Below are 27,375 nucleotides of genomic sequence, written 5' to 3'. Positions count from 1 at the left end.
CTGGGGATGGATAAATGTTCAATGAATGAGTGAAAAAATGGATGAATGAATAAAGATAATGCTACCACTACTAATCTGCTACATCTGGTTGACATTTGTTTATATCAGACATTTTACTAAATTATGTATATGTGTTATATTACTTAAGAAAGATGAGTATTTAAAGAAAATCAAACTTGCACAGCTTGGCTTATTTAAATTAGAAGGTGTACCTCACACTTTTATGGAAATTCATACCATATTTGAATAACATCTGAAAGAAATGATAGGCAAAAATACTGTTGTCATGTTTCATATACTAGACTGTGTTGAGTTAATTACCTTATTGCAGTGATGACTTGATGACTTCCTTAATCTGGGTATTTAGAACAGGAATATGAGGTGATTTGATAAGGTAGAATGGTCTTGGGAAAAGAGCACGCATTTTCAATTCATCATTGGCTTCAAAATTTAACTGTGTAATTTTGGACTTTTAAAGGAAGATTGTTATAAAGACTGACAAGTTTTAAGTGAACAGTCTCAAATTTTTGATATCTAAATCTCTTTGCACTCTGAAAAATTACTGAGGACCCCAAAGAGTTTTGTGTAATGGGTTATATCTATCAATATGTATAATACTAAAATTAAAACAGACTTTTAAAACACAAAAACATATAAGTATACATTACACTAGTGATCAGAGGGATGACATCGTGTCATGAAGCTTCTGGAAAACTACGTACACTTATGAAAATGAGTACGAACGAGACAAATAACATCTTAGTGTTATTATAAAGAGAGTGTTCCCCTTAAAGATCCTTTGAAAGAAACCTGGGGTTTCCCAGGGTTTCCCAGATCACGTCTGCCATTAAAGTTATAAAAAATTGCAGCAATTATAATTGAGAAATTGGGAAATATAATTGTGGAAGAAAAGTTGAAATTATAGAGAAAAGAAGAGAATGAAAGCTATTTAAAGCATATACTATTTTGATATATAAATAGTGTACACCGAACAGGAAGAAATTACAAAAAACAGGACACACAGCCTGGTGATGAGTATAAAAGACATAATTAAGGTTAAATTTTATATTGATAATAACCACTAAAGTGGTGAATCATAACAACTTCATAAAATTTATGTTAAATAAATTTGACTTACCTTTAAAGTACCATTTTCAATAAATAATTGAATAAAAAGTCCATCTCCTGAATCTAAGTCTTGTTTGATGTAGAGCAGGAGTCCATAGGCGTTGGAGGTCTGAAATTCTAGGGAGATGTTATTTTGTGGATTTAAAAACACATTCCGAAATTCTAGATAGGAATCTCCGTAATAACAAACACAACTGATATCTGTGGAGTCAGAAAGAAAATACAATTTATGTTGGAAGTAAATGTTCAATGGTCGGATATCACATTATAATGTTAGCATAATGTTTTCTGAAATGGCTCTGACCTGACTCTTTTCTACCTATGACGAGCTTGGGCACCTATTTTCTTTGCCATTGTCACAGTGGTTTGACATAATTTATATGTACTGGGGGCATCATGATCAAATTTCATTGGAGGGTCGGGATGTCTAGATCTTCAAGTACTCTTACCTAGATTTTATGTTACAGGTCACCAGATATAGGAACATTTTCTAAAGACATCCTTATTCACTGTATATATAAGATGTTGGTACAAAATTTTGATTTGTGTCATTGTTAATTTGATTGGTGGTGTTTGAGGGCTGACAAAGAGTATTGGCAAATAAAGGAATTGCCACCTTTTTGTAGCAATGCTATATTATCTCAGCGTCTTAAAAAACATCTCTTTCTCTTTGTTTTACTTTTGCTTTCTGAATGATTATGTTTTAATTAGCCTTAGTCTTTCAAGTAAAATACAGAGTCATTTTGAGCAAAATACTTTGACAATTTAATTTCTTAAATTTATAAATATATGATTAATGAAACCTAGTTATCTTATTTCTCTAAGTTAATTATATCATTATTAAAAGTTACTTTTCTTTGATAAATACTTGATTGATCCTTGCTGATTGATGATATTCCTGTAACCATGAATTTGAATCTCTCTCCTTTCTGTCCTCCTTCTGTGACACACATACACATATACAAACTCTCATTTAAAACTTCCAAATTGTTTATTCTTTCACAATTAATATTGATAGAAGAGATTATTCATGAAACAATGTGAGATTTAGTTTACTGCCCATCATAGGATAACACTCTTCATAAAATCTGTATTTTAAAACTTAAACATGGTTTACATTTTATGCAGAGTATTTTTCTTATTTTAAGATTTCAATAAAGCTTTAGAAATACTCATTGTGTAAATTTTCAAACTTGTAAAAAGCTCTAAGGAAATAATCAGCTAAAGCTCAAAGAAAAATATTTCCTTTTAAGTAGAAATAAGAAGGTTCAAAATACTGACAGAAAACATTTGTGCTTTGTAGACATAAAAACATATATATATTTTTTAATCAAGGAATTCATTAGAAAGTTGCTTAAAGATTGAAAATATTAACAATGCTTTCAATTTTGGCTTTTGAATTGTTTTAGTTGTTATGTTATATAGACAAGTATTTTTTCCTTGTAGAATTTTAATGATGATGTTGAAGGCAAAACATTAAATAATTTGAAAAATTTCATCCATTTATTTGAATGAATTGTGAATGGAGACAAATATCTGTTATATTTAAAGTTCAAAATGTAAAAAAGCATAATACATTTTCAGAAAAAGACTAACATTACAACATGTATATACTCAACATTGGTGAAATAAAGAAAACACTATATATCTTTAAAATGGTTCAGAAAGAAATATATTTTCCAACAGTAGCTAACTCAAAACTTATTTTAATTTCATTATTTTAAGATACATATTTTTTTGGACTAACTTTTTAAAAATTAAGTGGCTTTGCCATCATGTGATTAGTGCTCTGTAATAAAAGCCCACACATGCACTCGGTTGTAAGCTACATGAGGTCAAGAGCCATATATGTTTGGTTCAGCATTCTACCCCAAGTGCTTGGTTTTCTTAAACATGTAAAAACACTATCTCTTATGGAAAATATAATTAATTTTGTTTAAATGTGGTTGGAAAATTACATTTTTTTATGTTTGAATTTAAAAAAATCAGGAAATATTTTGCATAGAGTATTCAACCATATTTGTAGTGTTTCCTATTCAAATGCATGAATACAGATTTTATTGTACATCTCCCTTAGTGAAAATCTTAATCTATTAAAAAGAGTGGTGGTGGGAACTACAGAATGGTTTTGTGAAGAAAAGATATGTATAGAGACTATATTCAGTAATGATGGGCTATAATTCTATACATTTTTTCATTATATAGAACTAAATTACAAGTTCCTGAATTCTGGTTTTCATTTATTTCAAATAGAAGAATTGTTATCTGAATTGTATGCCCTCATTTTATAATTATACCTCTGAATGAGGTTATATGCTTTTGGTGTAACTAACCAGAAAGCCCAGATCAATGTAGCTTCAGCAACAAAGAAATTTAATGGCTTATGTAAAAGGAAGCTCAAGGATAGGACAGGCTTCCAGATGGATGCTTATGTATGTAGAGGCTCAGCTGCATCCTCATAAAAGAGCTGGATTTCTTCTGTCTCTGTTCTTCTACTCATATGGTAAGCTTCAATCTAAGGCTTGCTTTTCTCCTGATTCTAATATGGTGGCCAGTGGTAGCTTAAGTGACATACTTCTTTATTTGTGCCCCCAGTCATTCAGATGAAGTTGGTATCCCAGTACTTCCCAGATTCATACTTTGTTTCCTGGTTATTAGCAGATCAAAGACTTGAAGTGCAAATCACATGTCCAAGCCAGAGACCTTAACTTTCATCTCCAACTTCCTGCCTCTGCTTCTCCTTCTGAGACATAGTTCTTACCTTCATTTCTAACCGTGCATATTGAGTATACAAATGAGTCTAGTCACTAAAAAATTTATGTGAAATCTGGTTGATGCTGGGTGGGCAGTTGAAATTTTTGACATAAAACTATTTGAATTTCCAGTGCACAGTAACCCATAGCCAGCTCCAATGCATGAAGATAAAGAAAACTTCAAAGCTGTTTCAGTGAAAAATCAGAAGCCAGTAACCCTGCCTTCCCCCATAGCACAAAGAAGTGTTTTAAATAGATTAGAAGAATAATAGAATAAATATATTTTAGAAGAAATGGCAAATATAGCTTCTGAGGCATAAATACATATTTAAATTAGAACAAACAAAATACAACTAATGTGTATAATATTCTTCTTTGATAAATTATGAACAATTACTCCAACAGCACATTTTCCTTTAATAAAATAAATACATAGAAAAGTAAATAATTCTTAGCTGAGTCTTTTTCTTCTGGTTTTATGGTTTAACATATCACATTTCAAAGAATGGAGTCTTTTTTGTGGTTAGTGTACTATATGTAAGATTAAACATGTAAGTTGGAAATTTATGAGAGAATAACTGAATACCAGGCTCTCCTACAATATTAATAGTTTGATAATGACTCTATAAAGACTGGACACTTTAAAAAGGATGTATATTATTTAACCCTATTTCTAGTAGATTAATGTCAACATCAGTGTAATCCATGAATAATCACTCAAACTCAAAGAAACATTCGTAGCAAACTATGTATTTCTCTCTGGAGTATGTATCACTAACTAAATGTTAAGAAATAATTTGCAACTGAAAATGCAAAATGATCCTTTATTATTTCATGTGTCTTGGAGGTAATATCTAGGAAAAAATAGTGGACATTTGTGATATGTGGGAGTGTGTGTGCAAATTTTTCTGTTAAATGAAGTTTCAGTTTGAGAAAAGTTTATATGTATCACATAAATATAATTCATATAGGAAGGTGTACTTAGTTTGTTAAGAAGCCTGTGTTCAGTCTTGATTCTACCAGTGAGCAGATCACAACCACATTATCAGCTGCAGAAATACCATGTGACTTGGTTTTGTTAATTTCCATTTTTTCTAGAAAGAGGAGCTTGGATTTCACCAATACAAAATACTCTCCATGTTTAATACTATATAGTTTCACATTCTCTAAATTGTGTTTAATTCACCTTAAAATCCAAATTTATGTAGTCCATTTAAATTCATCTCAATTAGCTTAATATCTACAAATAAAGCAGGAGAAAGTAAGCAAATTAACCTTCACCCACTGTTTACTATTGTACCAAGTTTGTTAAACACTCTACTCATGCTTTCAAAAATGCTGATTTTTTTCCTGTCAATTTAAAGATTTATGCCATTTGAAAATGCATTTGTGGGAAGTAAGTATATTTTAAAATAAATTATGAAATATTTGTTCTCGTCATAGATTTTCACAGATTGATTAGTCCATGAACTGTGAGTCAATGACATAATTTATAGAGCAAGTATAATTGTATAGTGCAAAAAAAATAAGGTATCAAAACAAGTACTACTGAAATGCAAAGCCAGAAAGTGTAGTTTAAGATTGGCAGAGACTCCTCCATGCAGCCAAAGGAAATATATAATAAATAGGAGTTACAGAGGCAGATTTAAGAAATTACATGATTGCAAGACAAACTGAGAGACAACCAGTCAAACAGTTGAACACATTTTTCTCTGAAAGCAATGAGCAGTCATTGTGAAAGGAAGCACAACACCTATGATCACAATATTTTCCTTTCACTGGCAAATGGAAATAGATTATCAGAGAAAATTCCTTTAATAGTCACCCACACGATAGGAAGTAAAACACAAATCAAATCATGCCACTTTCCTGTGTAAAAAACATTTCGGCCAGTTGTCTATGGTAGGATTGTTTAGTATTGACTCTGTATAGACTCTTTACAGCCCTTTCTTTTACAGCCCTTTCTTTCTCCTTTGTCTTTTTTTTTTTTTTTTTGCGGTGCATGGGTCTCTCACTGTTGTGGCCTCTCCTGTTGTGGAGCACAGGCTCCAGAAGCGCAGGCTCAGCGGCCATAGCTCACGGGCCCAGCCACTCCATAGCATGTGGGATCTTCCCGGACCAGGGCACGAACCCGCATCCCTGCATCGGCAGGCGGACTCTCAACCACTGCGCCACCAGGGAAGCCCTCTCCTTTGTCTTTTAAGGTGGAATGCCAATTATCCTAGGATAACTTACAGAGCAGGCACCCTTCCCATACTCATCTACATTCCCAGTTCTGTCATGCATCCTTCCTCTATGTAGGTCTATTTACGGGATCATTATTCTATTCCATTGATCAGACTGTAAACCCCAAGCCAATCAAAGATTGACTTAATTAGTATAGCTTTGGGATGCATCTTGATATCGAGTAATGCAATGCTGCATATTCTCCTTCCTTGGGATTGTGTTACTGACTGTTTGTCCTGTGCCTTTTGATACAAATATTGGAATCAGTAACATGTGCGACCATCCTTTTAAATTACATAAACACTCTGAATAGAAACTAATTTGAATCCCATTGATTTTATGGAAAAAATTGTAAGTAATTGATATCTTTGTGACACTTTATCCTCCTACACATGGACGTATATATGTCTCCATTTTACTAGAACTTCTAAAACATTTTTAATACAGTTTTATAACTTTTCTCTATAAAGGTCATGTGCATAATTTCTTAGGTTAACGTCTATAAACCTTCTGAATTTGTTGCTATTTTAAATAGTCCTTTGTAATATTACATATTTAACTCACGTTGGCATATTGAAAAGCAATCGACTGTTTTATATGAAGCAACCTGGTTAAACTCTCCTATTTTTAACAATACTGTATCATCTGTGAGTAATGAGATCTTTCATTTGTTTCTAATTCTTAAACTGTCTTATTAGCTTATTACATTGCTTAGGACCATCAGAGGAAACAATGAGCTGAAATAATTAAAGTGAGATTTGGTATTTTTGTTTGTTTGTTTTGAAGGAAGGCTTTTAAGCCTTCACCTTTGAGTGTAGTGTTTTGCTCTTCTTTTATAAGTGATAGCTTCTAACTCATTAAGGAAGCTCAGAGATACAGAGAACAGATTGCTAGTTGCCAGAGGGGATGGGGGTGAGGGTGGGCAAAAATGGGTGAGGGGGTCAGAGAATAAATCTTAAATGTCCTCATCACAAAAATGAATAAATTAACTATTTGTGAAGTAAAATTCAAATTTTAAGGCAAGACAAGAAAAATTTAAACATAAAATTCTTTCTCTGCCCATTTGGATCTCCTCCCTCCCTTCTGGTGTGCACTGTGCATCTTCATTTTGTGTTAATCAGACCTCCCCAAGGGCAGAAATACCTGCTCAACCATAAAGATAAATTTTCCTTCTTCTGGTACTAGCCAGGTAACTCCTTAGAAGATAACATTTCTTTCTCAGTCCTGTAAGGTGTCATGATGACCCACCACTTGCCTTGTACGTGCAGACACCTTAGGTGAACTTTAGGTATGATACCAATATATTATTTCCTTTAAAGATAGTGATTGGTGCAGAAGAGACTGGTCAGACAACCTGGGGAGACACTGGGCCACACCTAAGGGAAGTTCTTAGCTTAAATACTTATGACCTTATAACATTACTAGCTTTACTACTTGTATCCTGCCTCTTTTACAAGGTTATTGTTTCTTGCATAAACAAGTGTGTGACTGAGCCTCTGATAAAATTAATGATGGTTAGGTGACTTGAAACAATTGATCACATATATAGTCCCATAAGAGCAATGATTGTAGTATTGTAAATCTAGGTATGGGAGGAAGCACCAAGAGGGAACAATTTCCTGGACTGTAACAGATCAGTAAGACAGGAGGTCGAGAGACTCCTCTTCAGTTACTGTTAACAAGGCCTAGACCAGTAATAGCACGTTGAGTGACCTATCAAGAAATCAACACAGACCTGGGATTGAGCATTCCTAGAACTATGGGGCAAATTAGTCATGAAATGCCTCCTAAACCTTGGTTGAAATTAAGACCAAAAGGGAAGGGATTGTAAGATAAAGAATGTTGCCCACCATCCAGTTCTACAAGAATCAAGTCATTAGCCATTGTAGTCACTGACCTACAGTACATCCTGAAAGGAATTCTGGGTGAAGATCAAGATGAGGCACTTTGTGCTGTGGGAAACCTGGCAGAACTGACCCTAAGATAGTTAAATATTTCCACGAGAAAATTTTAGGAACTCAGTTTCTTGCCTCTTCCCATACTTAGAAAAGTGTTAAAACCATTAACTAAGATCTCTCTTCCTCAGAAGTAGCAGTAACCTTCTACCAAGATGAGCGCTTGATTGCACATATATACCCCTTTACCAAAGTCACATATACACTAGCCTCGCCCCTTTTACTTTTTCAGAACAGTTCTTAGAGCTCTCTGAGAAGCTGTCATCCAGATTATAATCTTCAGATTGGCTCAAATAAATTTTTCCATTTCTTCTTACATTGACCACTGATTAATTTTTTTGTTGTTGACACTATGTATGGTGATGGATGGTAACTAGATTTGAAAGAGAAGAACAAACCTGACTCCATGTTGGATCTATTCCTTTAGCTCTAACCTTTGTGCTCTGTTGCCTGTGCTTAGTCATGCTGGCTCTGCACCTTTGCAAAGGAATGTTGCCTATAGCATGAAATATACAGGATAGCCCATTCTCAAGGCTCTGACCTTAAAAATATAACACTTTTCCATTCATACAGAGATACAAACAAAAAAGAACAAAAAAATAACAATTGTCTTGTTGGATGCTTACAGTATATGGTGATCAGAGCTACATGGACAGCTGCAAGAACAAAGGATTCACATCTTTGGGGTCTGGCCTGCACCAAGAAGTCTGCAACAACCAGCCACATCCCCTCCTGTTTTAGTATAAAAGAAGCCTGAATTCTAACTCAGGTAAGATTGCTCTTTGGGACACTAACCCACAATCCTCTTGGTCTGATGGCTTTCTGAATAAAGTCACTATTCCCTGCTCCAACACCTTGTCTCGGGCTTAATTGGCCCGTTATGTGGTTGAGCATAATGAGCTTGGATTCACAACATATTTATGGTAGTGATCATCCCACAGTGTATACAAATATTGAATTGTTATGTTTTACACCAAAAACTAATATAATGTTATATGTCAATTATACCTCAATACAGGTCATACCTCAGTAGAGTTATAACAACAGTGGAGTTATAAAGAACGTCAGGTGGAAGCTGTGAGGGACACAGAAAAAAGATACCAAGTGTTGTAAAAGGAATTTCCCTTCTATTCTGTAGTTCACTGACATTTTTAGCAGACCTTAATATTAAATTTTCTTGGTTTTTCACGTACTGAAATGATTATACTGTAAATAACTTTGATATTCTAATATTAAACCCTTATTTTATCCCAGAAATAAATCCCATTTGCTTACAATGCATGTACATATATGGATTTCATTTACAAGAATCCATGCTTAGGATACTTGCACCTATTCTGATGATTGAGATTGCCTTTTAATTTTCATTTTTCCTGGCTCCCTTTCTAACTTTCATACTAAAGTTTTATTTAGCTTTATTAAATAAATTGGGCAATGTGAATTTCCATTTCTAATTTCTGGAGGTTTTTTAAAATTTACCACGCAAATTCTGTGTCAACCTATAAAATTGTGAATTGTACAACATCCTAAAATAACTACAAAAGATTTAATTTAATGTAATGATTACCCATAAAATTAAGGTGGCCCCTATTATGATCTTGTAATTACAACAGATATAATTTTAGTTAAGAACCCTGGGTTTAATTATACACTTTATCATTTATAATTGTGGGATCTTGGATAAATATTTTAACCTACTTGATCCTCTCAGTTTCTTCATCAATACAATGGCAATAAGAAGGTTGTTCTGTTATAAAATATGTAGAAGTGCTAGACAAAGAATTTGCTCCAGTCTGTATTTGGGAGAGAAACCTCCTACAATGAAACGAAGATCTTGCAAAATTTATTTTTAAAATAGTTATTACAAGAATATGCTCTACATTTTTCTGAGGCAGATATTTAGGAAGGTCTGAAGCACATGGTCTGGCTACATTCAGTACATCTAGGTAGAACCCGAAGGATTTCAAGGTGGTGTGTGATGGGGCTGCTGTAAGGTCCAGAAGTGCCCTCTTTTCCTGAGTAGCTCACTTGTTTTAAGCTGTTTTATTACCTGTTTACAGGAATAAAATATATGAATAAAGCTAAATTTTTAAATAATGATAATTACTTTGTAAATTTTGTTAATAAGGTAATTCATATCCCATTGTCTTTTCCTCATTACACGCATCATCTAGTTTGAGTCTCACTTCAGTCTGTAAAGTGTGTAAGGACTAGGTTCTTATGAATCCTATGTTTCTATCTGAGAAACAGGCTTAGATAGGGTAATTTGATCAAAGTGATAGATCTTAGAAATGGGCTTCTTTTATCAAAGCTCATGTTCTTTAACACCAGTTTTATTTTGTGTGAACAGGCTGCTGATCAATTTTTGGAAACATACAGTCTTTGGAATTTTTTAACAAAATACAGTACTCATTTTTAAAAAGGTCCAGTGTGGATCCTCATGTTGAATTCTTACATTCTCTATCATGTACGAGAACAGTGTAATGATGTGTATCATTGAATGTACAAACTGTACCCCACTTTCCAGTGGGCTCCAAAGTGCTTATCATCTAGTTTCCGAGTATGGCTTTTTAAAAAATTATAAATAATCATTGAGCTCTTAGCTAATTTACATAACTATTTGATTACTAAAGGTACTTGAAATTAAGCTATATTTAATCTTTGAGGTGATTCATATAATATCTCCTCCTTCTTCTCTTTCTACTGTTTATTGTTTAAGAAATATTATAGGCTATATAGAGTCTTCCTGGTGGGCTGGAAATTTACCTACCACATAAAACATATGAGGCTTATGAGAAAAATACATTTCCATAGAGAAATGAGTATGTGGCCGTGCTGGGGAGACCTTTGTTACTTTTTTTTAACCGTTCATCTCCTTGACCAACGAGTTTACAGAGAAAATGAAATGAGTAACTCAAGTCTCTTCTGTTGTTCCTGGGCTCTGAGAGCTCCGGAAAGATGCTCATGCAAATTTAGGAGGAACTCATTTTTTTCATGCTAAGAAGTCTTTGTATTTAGTTTTTCTTTTGATTCTGACAACCTAAATTTTCCATTTATAAGATTGGTAATGACAAATGAAAAAATATGTTGAAAGAGTAACTTTATCTGTCAATGTGTATCATGATAATAGATTTTAGGGAACCAATCATGGATAAACTTACATAGGTGTGTCACATTGTGTTTTCATCAGAAGCCATAAGATTTGGACTATGATGGTTGGGAATAAAGTAGAAATTTAGCAAGTGCTAAAAACTGATTGCTAAAGTGTAATGCTTGTTAATTTGCAGTACAATAAAAATACAAATGCTCCTACAGTACTATCCCCTATGTGATGTAACCAAACACTCTGTCTCAATAATGATGGGGTTGAGGGCAGGCTGCCCCCAAATATGCCACTTTGCCATATTGATTATTTTGAATTAAAGGTACTAAGAAACAACCTGTGCACGAAGGAAACTCTGACACTCCTTTGTCCTCTGAAAGTAGAATATAATCTCACATGTGAAGGGTGTCTTACCAGAGACAAGGAATTCAGGGTAGAGAAGGTTGAAGAAACAAACTTTGTTACTTCTTTAATTTACTACCCCTAGCCTAAACATCTTTTTTTTTTTTTTTTCAAATCTTCCTATATTTATTGTTTCTTTGTCTAAAGGGTATAAAATCTGCCTACCTTGGTCACTTCTTTAGTCTCATATTTTTATGAGGGGCTGTATATACAAAATTAAATTTGATTTTCTCCTGTTATTCTGTCAATTTAATTATTAGACCACCCAAAGCACTGAGAAGGGAAGATGGGAAAGGTTTTCCTCTCCTATAATAACTTATGTTATAATTAGTAAAACTTGAAATACGCTTTTCTAATTTTCCAGATATGTTGTTGCCTATTCTGGGCAACATTTCAAAAGTAAAATATTTTCCCTGTGATGATAGTTAATTCTTTACTCATATGTAATTAAATAGAATCATAAATACTTTATATTTACTCACTTAATTTTCTTTTTTCATGTACTTTATTTTACTATCTCTCATGTTATTTCAATAATACCTACAGTCTAATTATCCCCCTTAAGCTGTCATGGCAATTATCAGCTTTAATTCTTTTCAATGCTCAGACGTTACTGATGGACAAGGGAGAAATAGAGGTGTTAATAGTGATTATCCATATCTCACTTTATTCCTAGCATTCAGTTTTTGATTAAATGTAATTTTCAACTCTTCATCTGCTCTTTCTACATTGTTAGATGTCTGCTATTAACCAGCAGCTGCCCACAGGGAAGAATACAAAGGAAAAAGAGAATCATGTGTCTCAAAATTGTGGGACCCAGATAATAAGATTAAAATCATGCTATGCACATAAAAATGTACAGATAATATGATTTTATACACACTCACATATGTGTACACATACGAGTACACACAAGCACACAAACACACACGCACACAGAGCAGTCTTTAAGGTGCCCACTGATGGGAGTTGTTCTTGCATGTGGACATTTTCCTGCAGGTGTGACAGGTTAGAGGATTTATTTTGAGAACAGCCACATTTAGGAAACCCTAAGAAGGCCCACTGGCCTTTCATGCGCCTTCTACTGATATGAAAATTCATCATTAATATATCAAGGCACAAACCACATATATTTGGCATGTTTCCTCACTTACTCGTACTATGTTGTATTTTTAAAAGCCACTTCTAATTCTTTTGGAATGGAGTGTGGAGAAAAAAAAAGAAGAAATGATATATTTTTCATTATGAGAGTCCAAGGAGGAAGGTTTATAAGCCAAAAAAGTGATATTGCCAGTATGGAGGCAGCAGTCAGAGAGTCAGGATTAGGAAAGAAGAGCAGTGGGGTACCATGCTGGAGTGTATTGATGGAAAGTTGAGGAACACGCACATGCAATACAGTTTGTTTTCTGTAGTCACATTTTTAAAATACTAAGCTTATTTTCTTTATATTCCAGTGACTGTGGAAGTTCTGGTGGGCTAGCAGAAATGCCTTTATATTACTGAAAAAGGATCTAGTCAAGAACAATAACTTTCATGGTAGAACTATTGGATATGAATTCAGAAGACTTGAATGGGGATTCATTACTTCATAGTTGTGCAAATTTGGGGCACTATATGACGTCTTTGACAAGTTTTAGTTTTTCTAGGGCACATATTTTGAGTGTTGACTCTATTTTGATTTCGGAGAAATGATTTGGAACTCATATTACTAAATAAAAGAGCCAAGTTGTCTTTACCTTTATTAAGCAAAACAACTGGATTTTCCTTCCAGAAAATTACTGATATTTTACACCATTTATCTCTACTGCACCTGTAAGTCAAACATTTTTAAAGTAATTACTTTATTATAATAAGACTTTAAAATGTGTAAACTGCTAGAATGTCTGAAAACTGAAATAATCACTTAATATTTCCATTTTTACTAGTATTAAAACAACTTCTACTTAATTTTATTGAGGATTAGTTTTATACTGTAACTTAAAATGCCTCCTTTTACTTCTGATGTTGTTAAAGATAGAGATGTGTTAATTTAGAAAAAAATGCAATAAAAATCAGGAAATGAAAGATATGAATTTCCTTGAGAAAATATCTTGTAAAGATTTGAGGCTTCTCGTCATCTGGATGTCGTCATATGTCTCAGTGGGCTCAGTGGGCTGTGCAGGGTAACCTGACACATTAAGGTTAAAAATTAGTCTGATTTCACTCAAGGACTGATGGATACATCACTACATAGATGGTTTGGTGAAAAATGTATCGGATCTAAAGCATTTGACTGGTGGGATTTTCACTCCACTCTCACTCACACTCCCAGTTATCTGGTGTGGCTGTTTCCTGAGGCTCCTGAGGATTCTGTGCTATAAATCACCATGCTTCTCTATTTTTCCCACTCCTAATTTTAGTTTCCAAATTCTCAGCTCTGTTTAGTCTGTTTTCAGACAAAACAGCCCGTGTTCATTTGTTTTCCAGCTTGCAAATTTTTATATCTTTTTTCTCCTCTACATTACATTTATCTGAGTAATATATCTATGTCTGTATCTATATCTATATCTATCTATCTATCTCACTATTTATGGAATTTCAGGAGGAAGCACAGGTATTTATGGGATTAGCTCATCATACTTAACTGGAATGCTAATTGTTAACCTATACTTTCAGTTAGATTTGAATTCTTCTAATATATGTGTGTAATATAATAATAGTCATAAATAAGATGGAGGTAAAATGGAAGATGATGTTAGATAAAGAGGAGCAGAGATGACAGGTAGTGCTCAACGATCCTTGTGTTTTGTAAGAATATGGAATGAATATTGATAAACTTTATACACTAAGTATGTATGATAAAATTTTAAAGATCAACATTAAAGGAATAGAAAAAGAGAAAATAACTACAATTTTAGAGGATAAACTCAATAAAAAGCTCCAGCAATCAGAAAGTAGGCAAAGAAGCAAAGATGAAAGGAACAAACCTGAAAATGCAGGACACAAGTAAGATGATGTAGTATTTCTAAATTTACCTGAAATCACAAGTATAAAAGTGCTGCACTGGACACATCTCTTTGCCATTTACCGTGACAAACTTCAGCACATGAAAAGGTTGTTTTCCAAACTTCTTAACTTTGTGGCAAGAGTACTTTCTCTATGCTTTAGTAGAGCAGCAGAAATGTTGGGAAGAGAGGTGGGTGTGACTAAAGACCCCTCTCTATGTCTAGGGTATGCTATGGGGAAATACCCTTCAAAACTAAATAGTTGAGGGGTTTTAAGTAGTAGTTCTAAGATATGAGGAAGTTAATGGAAGCACAAAGAATTAAGCATTGTCAAAACTCTCTGAAAAGAAATTAACATGAAGAAGAGGACTTTCCTTAAATTTATTTAAAAACTGTAGAAATCACAAACAAGAAAGTATTGACCACTTTTGTCTAAAAAGATCAAGGGAAGCTTTGTGAGTAGGAGTTTCTCTCCTTTCTGGAGCAACTATTTAAAATGATATTGAGAATATTTTTCATCCTTATGGACAAAATTGAAATTGTTCATAATTAAAAGTCATATGTAAAGATATCAATTGTATGTGGCCCAAAGAAGTAAATGGGAAAAGCAACTTTTTAGTGCTTTTGACAGAACATATAGAAGAAAATTTTGTGAGTTTGGGAAAAAGAAGTATTTATTTTAAAAGACTCAAAAAAAATGTCGTAAATAAAAAGAGGGATTTTTTGAGGACATTAAATTAAGAACTTTATTAATCTGAAAATGCTAAAGAAAATAAAAGACAAACAGTAAGAAGACATTTTCAAAACATAAAACTGACAAGAGGTCAGTATCCAAAGTTAAACACAGACAAACTAAAACTACAATTTAATAAGAAAAAAGCAATTAATACAGTCAAAAAAGGCATAGAAATCTTGGAAAGACTCTTCTCAAAAGAGAAAATATGAACTACCAGTAACACAGGGGAAAATACTAGTCTTTATTAGTATACCAGGATTTCAAATTACTCCAGTGAGATATTTTTTACAACTACTTGGATGGCAAAAATTATACAGTCTGAAAACACGAGGCATTCCCAAAGTTATAAAATAACCAGAGCTGTTATAGATTTTGATTGGGATTATAGGCATAGATGAAATCAACTTGGAAAAGTTAAATGTTTTCACCCTGTATGATGCACACGTCCATCTCTATCCTTATGCCGTAAAGAACTATTGCTCATACATACTAGGAAAAATGCAATATGCATCAACGTGGAGGATTCTAATAAGCAAAATGTAGATCAAAAAGAGTAAGATCAGAAAGGAAACATACATTATTTTAAAATTTATATAAATTTCAAAACATCCAATAAAACAATGTGTTGCTTAAGGTTTTTATACATATCTTATTAATATAGTACATATATTGTACTTTTATATTGTTTAGTGGTATGGTATATGATTATAAAGAAAAACTAAAGAATGATAACCAAAAAGAAAGCCACAGAATATGCTGATAATGTTCTACACCTTAAGTTGTGTGGATGGTAGTCACAGTTCTCTCTTTTATTTGTTATTGTTTATTTAGGTAAGATGTAAGTTTTTGTTGTATTTATTCACCATGTAATGAAAACAATTTCAAAAGAAAAATAAAATTTAATAATTGGGAATGGGTTGGTGGCTAAACTAGTAGCTTCCAGCTGGTTGTCTTGAGTTACTCTGGATTTCTTTATGCAATTTCACCCCAAGAAAATCTGTCTCAACATTAAATTGCACATCTGACTGAGGATTCTGCTGTATCTATGTCAGATATTGCACTTACTTAAGTCCTAGATATCTCAGTATCTATTTTGGGAAGCAGAGCTGTGGCCTTGGAATGAACAAGAGCAAATTTGAGGCAGATAGAAATATTCCCCTAGTTCCTTTGGTCTGTACTGTACTATCCAAGTTTTCATTCATATCTTGGACTTCTTATATGAAATCACTCAGATAATTACTTTTCTTAGTTATTTCTTCACAGCATATCTTCCTGTCCACTCCTCTTCACTGCCATTTTCCTTTCATAACATTTTTGGTGTTTTCCTAAAAATAGGGAACTACTAAAAAGAAGTACATATAACAAGATTAACGTAACATATATTAAAGTTTGCTTATTAACTCTAAGTATTTTCAATAATTCAATCTCAAAACTCACTAGCCTTAATGCGTAATTGATGCATTGCTCCTTTTCTTAAACAGGGATGAAAAGATTCACGTATAATTCATTCCATGTTCATTCTTCTAGCACTTTCTCAAGCTCCTGCAGGGAATCTTGGGAGAGGACATGAAATCCTCTTCAGTTCTGCTGCAGTACAGCTTCCCCAGAGACAAGGGCCCTGCCTCTCTACCTTAATTGAAATAAGATCCCTTCCCTTCCTGCCTTGAGAAGTTTATAAACTGGAGACAGCTGTTGCTTCTTTCTTTAGTCTCCCAAAGAAGTAATGTTCAAAAACAGAAGAATTATAGAATCATTCCCCAGTAGGCTAGAAAAGGAGATTTTTGACTCATTTTTGCCAGAGTAAATGAGATAACTCACTACATTCGTTCTTTCATTCAATTGTTCAGCTGTGATTGATTGAAGGCACACTATGAGTCAAAAATCGATTCAAAACATTTATCTTCTTGATTCTTCTCTTCAGAGACTTATTTTTCTCACTTGGGAAGGAAATTGTTTCTCATCCTTGATGAAATCTCTAATGGTTTCCTTTGTTTTCTCAGACTTCCTGTGCCCTTTATAGTATGTTCTGGAATTATATTCGATTAGGATACTAGAATTCACTAAAGAAGGAAATGGAAGGACTGAATAAACATATGAGTTAGATGCAGCTGTAGACAAGATTCTAGGAACCCACAAGTCTTCACTTCTAGTGATCCTGCTAATGGAGGATTAATTAATTAATTCATAATTCTGTTTAAAATAATTTAGAAGCCTATAAGAGTCAGCTCCCGCAGTCATCTGAGACTGGCCTTGACTTGGCCCACTACAGATTAACTGGCTTCAGAAGTCAACGTGGAAGATGTGTAGTGATGAGAAGGGAAGTCACCAGATAACACAGATTCACATTTGGTTCAATAAATTTGGGATGTTCATAAAACCAACCTCTTCATCTCAACTTGAAAGGAGCATGTTTAGCCATTGTCAGAACTCATCAAACTCAGATTTTGTTTATTTCTAGGAATTGCCAAGAATAAATTTAAGTCTTTTTACTGGCCAATGTAATGGAAAATTTGGTAAACCATGGAGATATCTACAAAAATTAAGAAAATAAGGTGTATTAGCTGAATTAGGAGACATTTACATAATATATAGACATGTCAAAAATAGAGACAAAATACTTCTCAAATACTAATCTACACTGACACATTTTTTTAAAAAAACAGTATTTTGGTGGGTTTAAAGGAGACATAATACAAAGAAGTTAACAGAAAAAGATATCTAAAAATCACTGTAATTTCACTGCAGCAATTTTTTCATCATTGGTCCAACCTTAATATGTCATAATGACATCCTGGAATAATCACACACATACTGTCCCTTAGTTGAAAAGCCTGATTTAACAGTCACACTTTTGTGAAGGAATCCAACTAAAAACACTTTGATATCTGATGCAAGATGAAAGAGTATATTTTAATGAATTAATTTGTAATTTTATTTGTAATTTTGGCCCACAATTTTGCCATCAGAAATGATAATTTTGAGACTTAATTTTTCTTACTATTTATTTTGTTGAAAGAAAATCATGATGGTAGTTGTTATCTGAATTTATTTTATTAGTTAACATAGTTGTTAGGCAAAAGAAGATATGGAAGAAAATAAAAATTTCTAAAAAGTAAAAGATTCAACTATAATTTAATAAAACTCTAAGTATATTTATCTTGTAACTTTATATAGTTTGGGGGATTAAGGATTGAAATAACATCAAATTTAGTGGCATATTTCTTTTATACTGTATTTGAATGTGAAATATTTACCCAATTTCATGGCACATAAAATACTATTATCAGTAACTATTTTAGTATGAATAAATAGAAATAATAGTAATTGGTATACGTAAGTCAGTCTGTTGTCAGTTTCTCAACTAACACACTTAAGCACTAACAAATTAAAAAAATAGAATTCATGATTACAAAAACATAGAAATCCTAAGGTCACTTACAAGTAAATACTGAGAAATCACAAATACTATTAAATAGATTACATTTTAACAAAAATAAACAGTAAATAAAAGACCATGTGCCTATTTTTCACATTAAAAATTATTTAAATTCCTTTTGATAGATGTCAGAATTATAGTAAGCTATTAATTATGTAATCAATGCTATAAATAAGTACTAGTAGGATAAAAGAAGCCCTCTGGGGCTCCCCCTTTTGAGTCTGGTGGATCACCAGCCTGAATGGATCCCCCATAAGATGGAGCCACCTTTGTCAACACAATTTAGAGAAGACCGTAGCCCACCTTTGGTAACATGACTCAGTTGTTGATATCAGGAAAACTTTGTGCTGGAAAGATAAGACTGTGAACCATTAAATAACTTCACTTTTTCCTTCAGGACATTCCTACAGGTCAGTTTATCAGAACCAATTTTCTGCTCATCTGTTCAAAGCAGTTTACTTATCAAGCAATAGTTTGCTTATCAGGAGTTGCTTCAAAACCTTAGCTTAACTGTGTCCATTAATTCTAAATTATTATATTCCCATTTTTGTCCACTTTCAATTCCCCAACTTTAAAGACCCTCTCCTTCAATCATTTTAAGCTCGCCCCTTCCCCACAGCCCTGTCATTATCCTGCTTCTAACTTCCCTACTGGCATACTGTTAAGATTCTATCAGTGTGGTGCTCTCCCCACCGCAGAGTTATAACGAACTTATTCTTATTTACTAACATAACTACCTGCTAATATTTTGGTGATTTATACATATGAATTCATAATTTGTTTGACAGGGCTCACATAAATACTAAATACTGTTTCCCTGTTGTTAAAGTATAATGAAAATACAAATATGCAATACCATGGAAGTTTGCTTTTATGTTTTAGAATAAAAGATAACTAGGAAACAAAACACATTATTTCCTACTTTCAGTCACTCAACCTTCATTTATTTTTCTTTCCTCAGGAAGACTATTGCTTAGAATCATAGAATGAATACAGGAGAAGGCTTTAAAAATGATTCTTAGTCTTATTGGTATTCTAGAAGTTTATCAAATTAATTATAAATTCACATACTCCACAATGAAAGGGACCACAGACCATTGCTATTTTCACTTCCTGCTATTAATATTGATGGCCATGGTTAATTACCAGTGTCATCAGAATTAATTTGATGTGGTAAATTTTCATGTATAGACTGGAAAACCTGTGTTAGAAGCAGAAAGTCTTTGTTAAGCTTTAGCGTGATAAAAGGAACAATCGAGTATAATGATTAAACAATTTGAGTTTTGTAGTCAGAAAACCTAGGTTCGATTTAATAACTGTGAAACTTTGGGTAATTTACTAAAACTTCAATTTTCCACAGTTACAAAATAACATAGCATTTGTGTTGTTGCAATTGTTATCTCTCCTAACTCTTTTGTGGACCCCTCTGTTTGGTAAAGGCAGGGAAGGCATTCAGGACAATGGAGCCATTCCTTCTGGGGTCTCCTGCCATGAGGCGATGCCCAACTGAAAAATAGGTGAGAAAACATGGATTTATAAATATTTTTCTTTTTTATTCTACACTACAATCAAGTCAGTAGTATATGATTGGGTTTAGATTACCAAAGACATCCTTGTGTTCATGAATCCTTATAGTTCTTTCCCAGCATCTCTCTTTAATTTGTCAACTTTTCTCATGCTGTATCTATTATCGAAATCATTTTAACATACTCTTCCAATTTATTGCTTTTCTGTTTCTCAGTATACTCCACATATAGATTCTACTTAATAGGTTTCTATGAATATTAATTGAAAAAATAAAACCCCCAAAACATTGAGAACTTAGACTCTGGCATATAGTAAACACTCAATATAAGGCAACTATTTCCATCATGATTGGGTCCTAATCCATGTTCTGCCTCTTACTAGTCCTGTTATACTAAGAAAGTCACTTAAAAATTGTGACGCAGTGGTTGAGAGTCCGCCTGCCGATGCAGGGGACATGGGTTCGTGCCCCGGTCCGGGAAGATCCCACATGCTGCAGAGCGGCTAGGCCCGTGAGCCATGGCCGCTGAGCTTACGCGTCTGGAGCCTGTGCTCCGCAACAGGAGAGGCCACAGCAGTGAGAGGCTGGCATACCGCAAAAAGAAAAAAAAAAAAAAGAAAATGGAAGCCGTAATAACTTTTCTTTAAAAATGAGAATAATAACAACCTTACTTAATTTGCAAGCCTCTTGTATCAAATACACCACTCTTCTGAATTTTTTAAATGAAATTCACTATATCATTCAGCCCAGGAAGTGTTCAATTAGCTCTCTGGAAGAAATTGTTAATGCCTCCTCATTACCCTCTATGCCTGTAGTCCTGCTGTAGTTACCACCTTAACTACCACTAACTAGTTGCATGTCTATCTTTAACACTAGATTGCAAGTTACCTTAATGTGTGTCACATTTTTAATCCTCTATGAAGGGCTGCTACATTAATATGTGAATGAATAACAGTAGGATATGTGATAAGTTAATCTTATTATTTAAAGTAAGATGTTTGTTTCCCTGCTTCTAGATTTGGAGAGCACTTTCAGAGTGATGGACTAGTACAAACCCAGATCTCTGGGTGTATCCAAGGTAACTCACTGGCAGAGAGTGAAAAAGCATAGAAAATGTATTTTTTCTTTACCTTCTATTAATTGAAGAAATTTGTTCATTTTGAATTTCTTTGGTTTCCCACTGCTCCTATTATTTCAGAGGAGCCTATTATGCCAATCATTTGTCTATATTCATTATTTTTGCCAAAGAGATGCAAGCCAGTATCAGTTTAAAATAAGTTATTTGCTTCTGAGGTATATAAATGGGTCATAAGGGAACACTTATACCCATATTTTCCAAATTTTGTACAGGTATTTAGATTTGACATTAAAAAGCACATTGCATGTTAAAACTTAGTATTTAGCCAAAATATCTTACATAGGACTGAACAATTGAGGCCATTCAATTTGCCTCTGACTTGAAATGGTTTGGGGAAGGTATAGTTCTATGAAATGCATGTGTTAAATCTACTAACAGTGATTCAGTACTATAAAGGGATAGGACACCCTCAGTGGAATACAGAAACCTGATTCTCCAATATAACAAAAATAAGACATTCATGCCTTCCCTTTCTTCAAAAGAGTCCCTTATTAACAACTCACCAAGCCCCTCACACAGTTTTCCACTTGTTTTACAGGGCAATCTGTACTTCCCGCTTCAGGGGCTCTACATATCACACCTCTTCTGTGGACTTGTTTTTGGTTCTCCAATTAAAAGTGATGCTTTCTTCTCTTCTTGTAATGAGGAAAAACAAATTTGACTCCATATTGGATCTGTTTATTTTATTTTAACCTTTGTATTCTATTGCTTCTGCTACAAGTTAACCACTAAAGGTATGTTGCAAGTATACATAATTGCTCATCTCTAGGAACCTTGCCTCCCATACAATGAACATTAAGCTAAAATACCTTTGTTTAGTTCACAGGTAACATCCCGACTGGGCCCACCTGTGAATGGGTACAAGAAGGAAGAATTAACACATCCCCTTGGAGTCTGGCCAGAACCAGTAAATATTTGCAACCACTTATTGCCTTTTTTGCTTTACCTCTTCACCCTCCCCGCTTTGTTCTATAAAAGTAACTAGCATCCAAACTTGGGCAAGATGGTTCTTTGGGATGTGAGTCCACCATCTTCTCAGTCTACTGGCTTTCCCAATAAAGTCGCTATTCCTTGCCCCAGGAACTCATCTCTTGATTTATCGGCCTGTTTTGTGGTAAGCAGTATGAGCTTGGACTCAGTAACATTCTCGCCTCCTGAATATTTTATGTTGCACTTGCATCCTCATTTTTTAATTCCAGCACATGTGTACTATCTAACCTGCTGGAGAATGAGCTACCTGAGCACAGGGATGCCACTTGTATTTTATTTGAAATCCCCCCATTAACTCACATGGCCATTTGTGTTTTGGAGTCTTAGCATCATAGAATTTTATAACTGGAAGGAATGTTTGGATATAATCACTTTGAACTCATTTTGTACCCATAGCCTATAAACAATTTGGTCCCTGACTTATGCTGTCTGATGACTTATCGACAAATGTAACTTCCCACAAGCCCACTGCCAGTCCCCATTTCCCCTATACTCACTGTAGTGTCCTAGGAGATGTACCTCTGAAGCTTCTGCTTACAATTCATAAATGTCTTTCACTAGAAACAATGGTGAATCATGGTATTATTCATAAATATTTCAGAAACATTACAATAGAGCCAATGGGATGGCTGAGAAACTTACTACTGCACCAAAATATTGCTTCAAAAGGAAACATATGTTCCATGTTTGATAATACGTGGTTTGAAAAAAAGATCTTTGAAAGTGGAAGCATTGTAGAATACCAGAAGTGTTTCAGGAACTACTTATATTCAAATCAGTGCTCTTTTATTGACTGGATGAATGGGTCATGGTTTTTCAATATCACTTTTCTTGTCTGTAAAATAAACCTCTCATTTCTATCCTTGTTATTACCACTCTTCTCACTTGGACTTCAGCAAAAGCAGAATGTGTAGCTGATATATATTCATGCTCCTGTGCATGCCTGTTTCCATCCTCTCTACTTCTGTAGAATGTTTTCTACTAACTGTATTCTTAGAGAACTGATTTTTTTGTCATCTCAACACAAATGCTGAACTTCTTTATAAAACCCTACCTTGAATTCAAAATGGCATTTAGGTGGTGTCATTAGCTATATTTTATTATCCTTTGTCTAATATTGGGTTGGCCAACAAGTGCCTTTGTTTTTTTAGGTAAAAATAGAAGACACATTTTTCATTTTCACCAAGAACTTTATTCAACAACATATTCACCCTTTTGTTCTACTATCTTCTGCCATTTTCAGGCAACTTCATAATTCCAGCTTCCCAAAACTTTTTATCTTTTTGAGAAAAGAACATTTCAGGTGCCTTTTACAGTCTTCCAGGGAATTGAATTTTTTTCCATTAAGAGAATTTTGTAAAGACCGAAATAAATGGAAATCTGAAGGTGCAAATATCTGGTGAATAAGGCGGATGAATCAGAACTTCCCAGCCAAGCTGTAACAGTTTTTGCCTGGTCATCAAAGAAACATGTGGTTTTGCATTATTCTGATGGAAGAGTATGCGTTTTCTGTTGACTAATTCTGGATGGTTTTCATCAAGTGTTGCTTTCAGTTGGTCTAACTGCAAGCAGTACTTGTTGGAAGTAATCGTTTGATTTTCTGGAAGGAGCTCATAATAGAGGACTCCTTTCAAATCCCACCATATACACAACATCACCTTCTTTGGATGAAGACCAGACTTTGGTGTGGTTTGTGGTGGTTCATTTCGCTTGCCCCATTACCTCTTTCATTCCACATTTTTGTACAATATCCACTTTTCATTGCCCTTTACAATTTGTTTTAAAAATGGAACATTTTCATTACATTTCAGTAGAGAATCGCATGTGGAAATATGGTCAAGAGGATTTTTTTTGTTTTTGTTTTTGTTTTTCACTTAACTTATGTGGAACCCAAACATCAAGTTATTCACATAACCAAGCTGGTGCAAAAGATTTTCATCACTTGATTTGGATATTTTGAGTATGTCAGCTATCTCTCGCATGGTATAACGTTGATTGTTCTCAATATTGTTTTGATTTGATCGTTATCTACTTCAACTGGTCTACCCGACTGTGGAGCATTGTCCAGTGAGAAATCTCCAGCACGAAACTTTGCAAACCACTTTTGACACGTTTGATCAGCCACAGCACCTTCATACACTGCACAAATCTTTTTGTGTGTTTCAGTTGCATTTTTACTTTTCTTGAAATAATAAAGCATAATATGGCAAAAATATTGCCTTTTTCCTTCCATCTTCAATATTAAAATGGTTACAGAAAACTTTACCAATTTTGATAAGTTTTTTTTTTTTTTAATGCATGCTGATATGACAGCTGTCACCTAAAATCTAACAAAATTGTTTTGAATGAAGTTAAAGACAACTAAGTGCTACTAAATCCATCTTACGGGAAATAAATGAACCTTTTGGCCCACCCAATACTTCCACTGTTATATTATTGTTTGAATATTTACCATTTGGATGTAAAATTTTATGGGCTAGAACTGTTATTTTGTTTCTTTCTAGCTCAGGACCTTGAGCAATGTACATAATAGATGCTTACTAAAATTAGTTGAATGAATGGAAATAAAGTGATTTAAGAAAATTTTAGTTTTTCAATGTTTTAAAATTTCTGTTTATACTTTAAAGCTCTTTAAATGGAAATATATTATTACCAGTATGTGTAATAACATTAAATGACCCATTCTTCAGTTCTTTCTATTTAACGACTTGTTGATTAGTTAATAATATTAGTATTACTCATATTTGCATAGTTTACTCTATGTCAGATAATACATGAAGTACTTTACAGGAATTCTTTAATCTCCATAATAATCATCTGAAGTAGGCACTGTTGTAATCCCAATTTAAGTTGAGGAAACTAGGGCTTTGAGAGCATATATGTGTAACTAAGTGTAACTAAGTGTACCTCTGTCATATACAGAAACCTTCTATACTATAATGACAGTAATTGATTTTATCTTAATTAAAAAAAAGTCTTCTGAACCTATAAGGACACAAAAGTAATCAAGGTAATTTCATAGAAATATTCTATATTATTTTTCAGGGTTTTATGACAATAGAAGAGTATGGAGTTTACTTTTTTATATGTAAACTAATTGAAGGCAGCATTGTTAGAGAGTAACGTAATTGTACTACATAAGGTATTCCCTGAAGTTTATTGTGTCATATATTACTAGCTGAAATCATATTGTTTAATATTTTTCTTATGTTATCAAAATGTAAATCAATACAGTGAACAATTATTCTTCAGGTAATGTGGTATAGTAGAAAGTGCTTTGAATTAATAATTAAGAGATTAGTTCTTTAAATAGTTCTTTAATAAAGATCATAGTACTTTATCTTCTTCTAATGGTATCGTGGCTCTCATCAGTTCTTGTCTGGACTACTGTGATACCCTCCTCACCTGACCTGATGATCAAGTCTCTTCTAGCATTCTCTCCCTGTTGCAGAATCACTCTTCTGAAACAGTTTTGACCATGTCACTTTCCTACCTCATGATATTGCCTACCCAATAAAATCCAAACAATTTAGTGTGACATTCAACTTTTCAAAGAATACCATTTTTAAAATTTTACCATTTACTTTACATGATTGTCCTTTATCACCAGCTCCTGGCAATTTCTTCCTGTAAATGCTGGCTGCCCTGGGCACTGTCCCATCACACTAGGCAAAGCATCATTCCCTGAGCATGAAAACCCTTGGCTTTCTGTCTTTAAATTCTAGCTTTCTCCAAATTTTAGATTGCTTTCTTTGTTCTTCAGGTTTTCCCTTGTCTCAGGCTACTGTATCATCCCACTTTTAGAGAGAACTTAAAGTATTTTAAGCCAGTTAAATTAAACTAGTTTCTAAACAGTTTAAACAGTTGTATTGACACTGTTTTATAATAGATACATAATTCTGCCTTAGATGTTGACTCTCTCAGGATAGGCTAAATTCTGCTTCAGTAGCAAGCAACCTCCACATCTCAGTGGTATAATACAACAAAGGTTTATCTTTTACATCTTCTTACTTTGCACAAAGGGAGTTAAATGACCACTGATGGCAGTGGAGGCTCATGCAAATATTTTGAGCAATTATACTTAAAACAGAGCAAGTATATTGCTGCCAAAATGGGAATTTGAAATGCAGCATTTGAAGTGAACATTCAGACTGGTGTGAAAATCAGTCTCATGACTTCATTGTTATGCCTCACGAATGCACATTGAAGAAATCATGGCCAACCTTCTCCAAGTAAACAGTAATTGTTCTAACTCTAAAAATGCTCTTTCATTCACCCTCTCTGATGTGAATGTAAGTAACACTAGTGACTTGTTTAGTACTCATTCGAGTTTAAAGAAATGTCTGCTATTTCACATATGAAATCTGCAAACTTTATTTCCTATGGATTTTAACCATTCACAACTGTGCTGCCAGGTGCCATAGTAAATATCAAATCTTCATCTTTAAATATGTCATTAAATGAATCTGTCCTTAAAAGATCCACGGACAAATTTTATTCCAACTTGCAAACAATTTAGTTATGGGCTTTCTTGTGGAACTAAAAAAAACAAACAAAAAAAACTTTCTCCACAGTAATTCTAACCCTTAAAAATGGAAAGAATGAAGTAAAAGTCAATCTTTATGCAATGTTTTAGTTTAAGACTACATCAGAATCAAGAAACACTGCAAGGGAAGAGTAAGACGCGGAGATCACCTTCCTCCCCACAGATACACCAGAAATACATCTACACGTGGAACAACTCCTACAGAACACCTACTGAACACTGGCAGAAGACCTCAGACCTCCCAAAAGGCAAGAAACCCCCCACGTAACTGGGTAGGGCAAAAGAAAAAAGAATAAACAGAGACGGAAGGATAGGGACGGGTCCTACACCAGTGGGAGGGAGCTGTGAAGGAGGAAAGGTTTCCACACACTAGGAAGCCCCTTCGCGGGTGGAGACTGTGGGTGGAGGAGCAGGGGAGCTTCGGAGCCGCGAAGGAGAGCACAGCAACAGGGG

General features: G+C 33.9%; 1 protein-coding gene across 1 annotated transcript in view; it reads right to left on the bottom strand.

The window, feature by feature from the left end:
• EYS (eyes shut homolog) overlaps positions 1–27,375 on the bottom strand; it is a 1,667,443-nt gene that overhangs the window by 707,944 nt on the left and 932,124 nt on the right. Inside the window, exon 25 of the mRNA XM_060030409.1 lies at positions 1,139–1,329. Within this exon, the coding sequence (XP_059886392.1) occupies positions 1,139–1,329 (191 nt within the window). The remainder of the gene's footprint in view (positions 1–1,138; positions 1,330–27,375) is intronic.

This window comes from Delphinus delphis, chromosome 14 (assembly GCF_949987515.2).
Source record: "Delphinus delphis chromosome 14, mDelDel1.2, whole genome shotgun sequence".
Lineage (NCBI taxonomy): Eukaryota > Metazoa > Chordata > Mammalia > Artiodactyla > Delphinidae > Delphinus > Delphinus delphis.
Note: the sequence above shows the minus strand (reverse complement) of the source record. Positions and strands in the feature narration are given on the sequence as shown.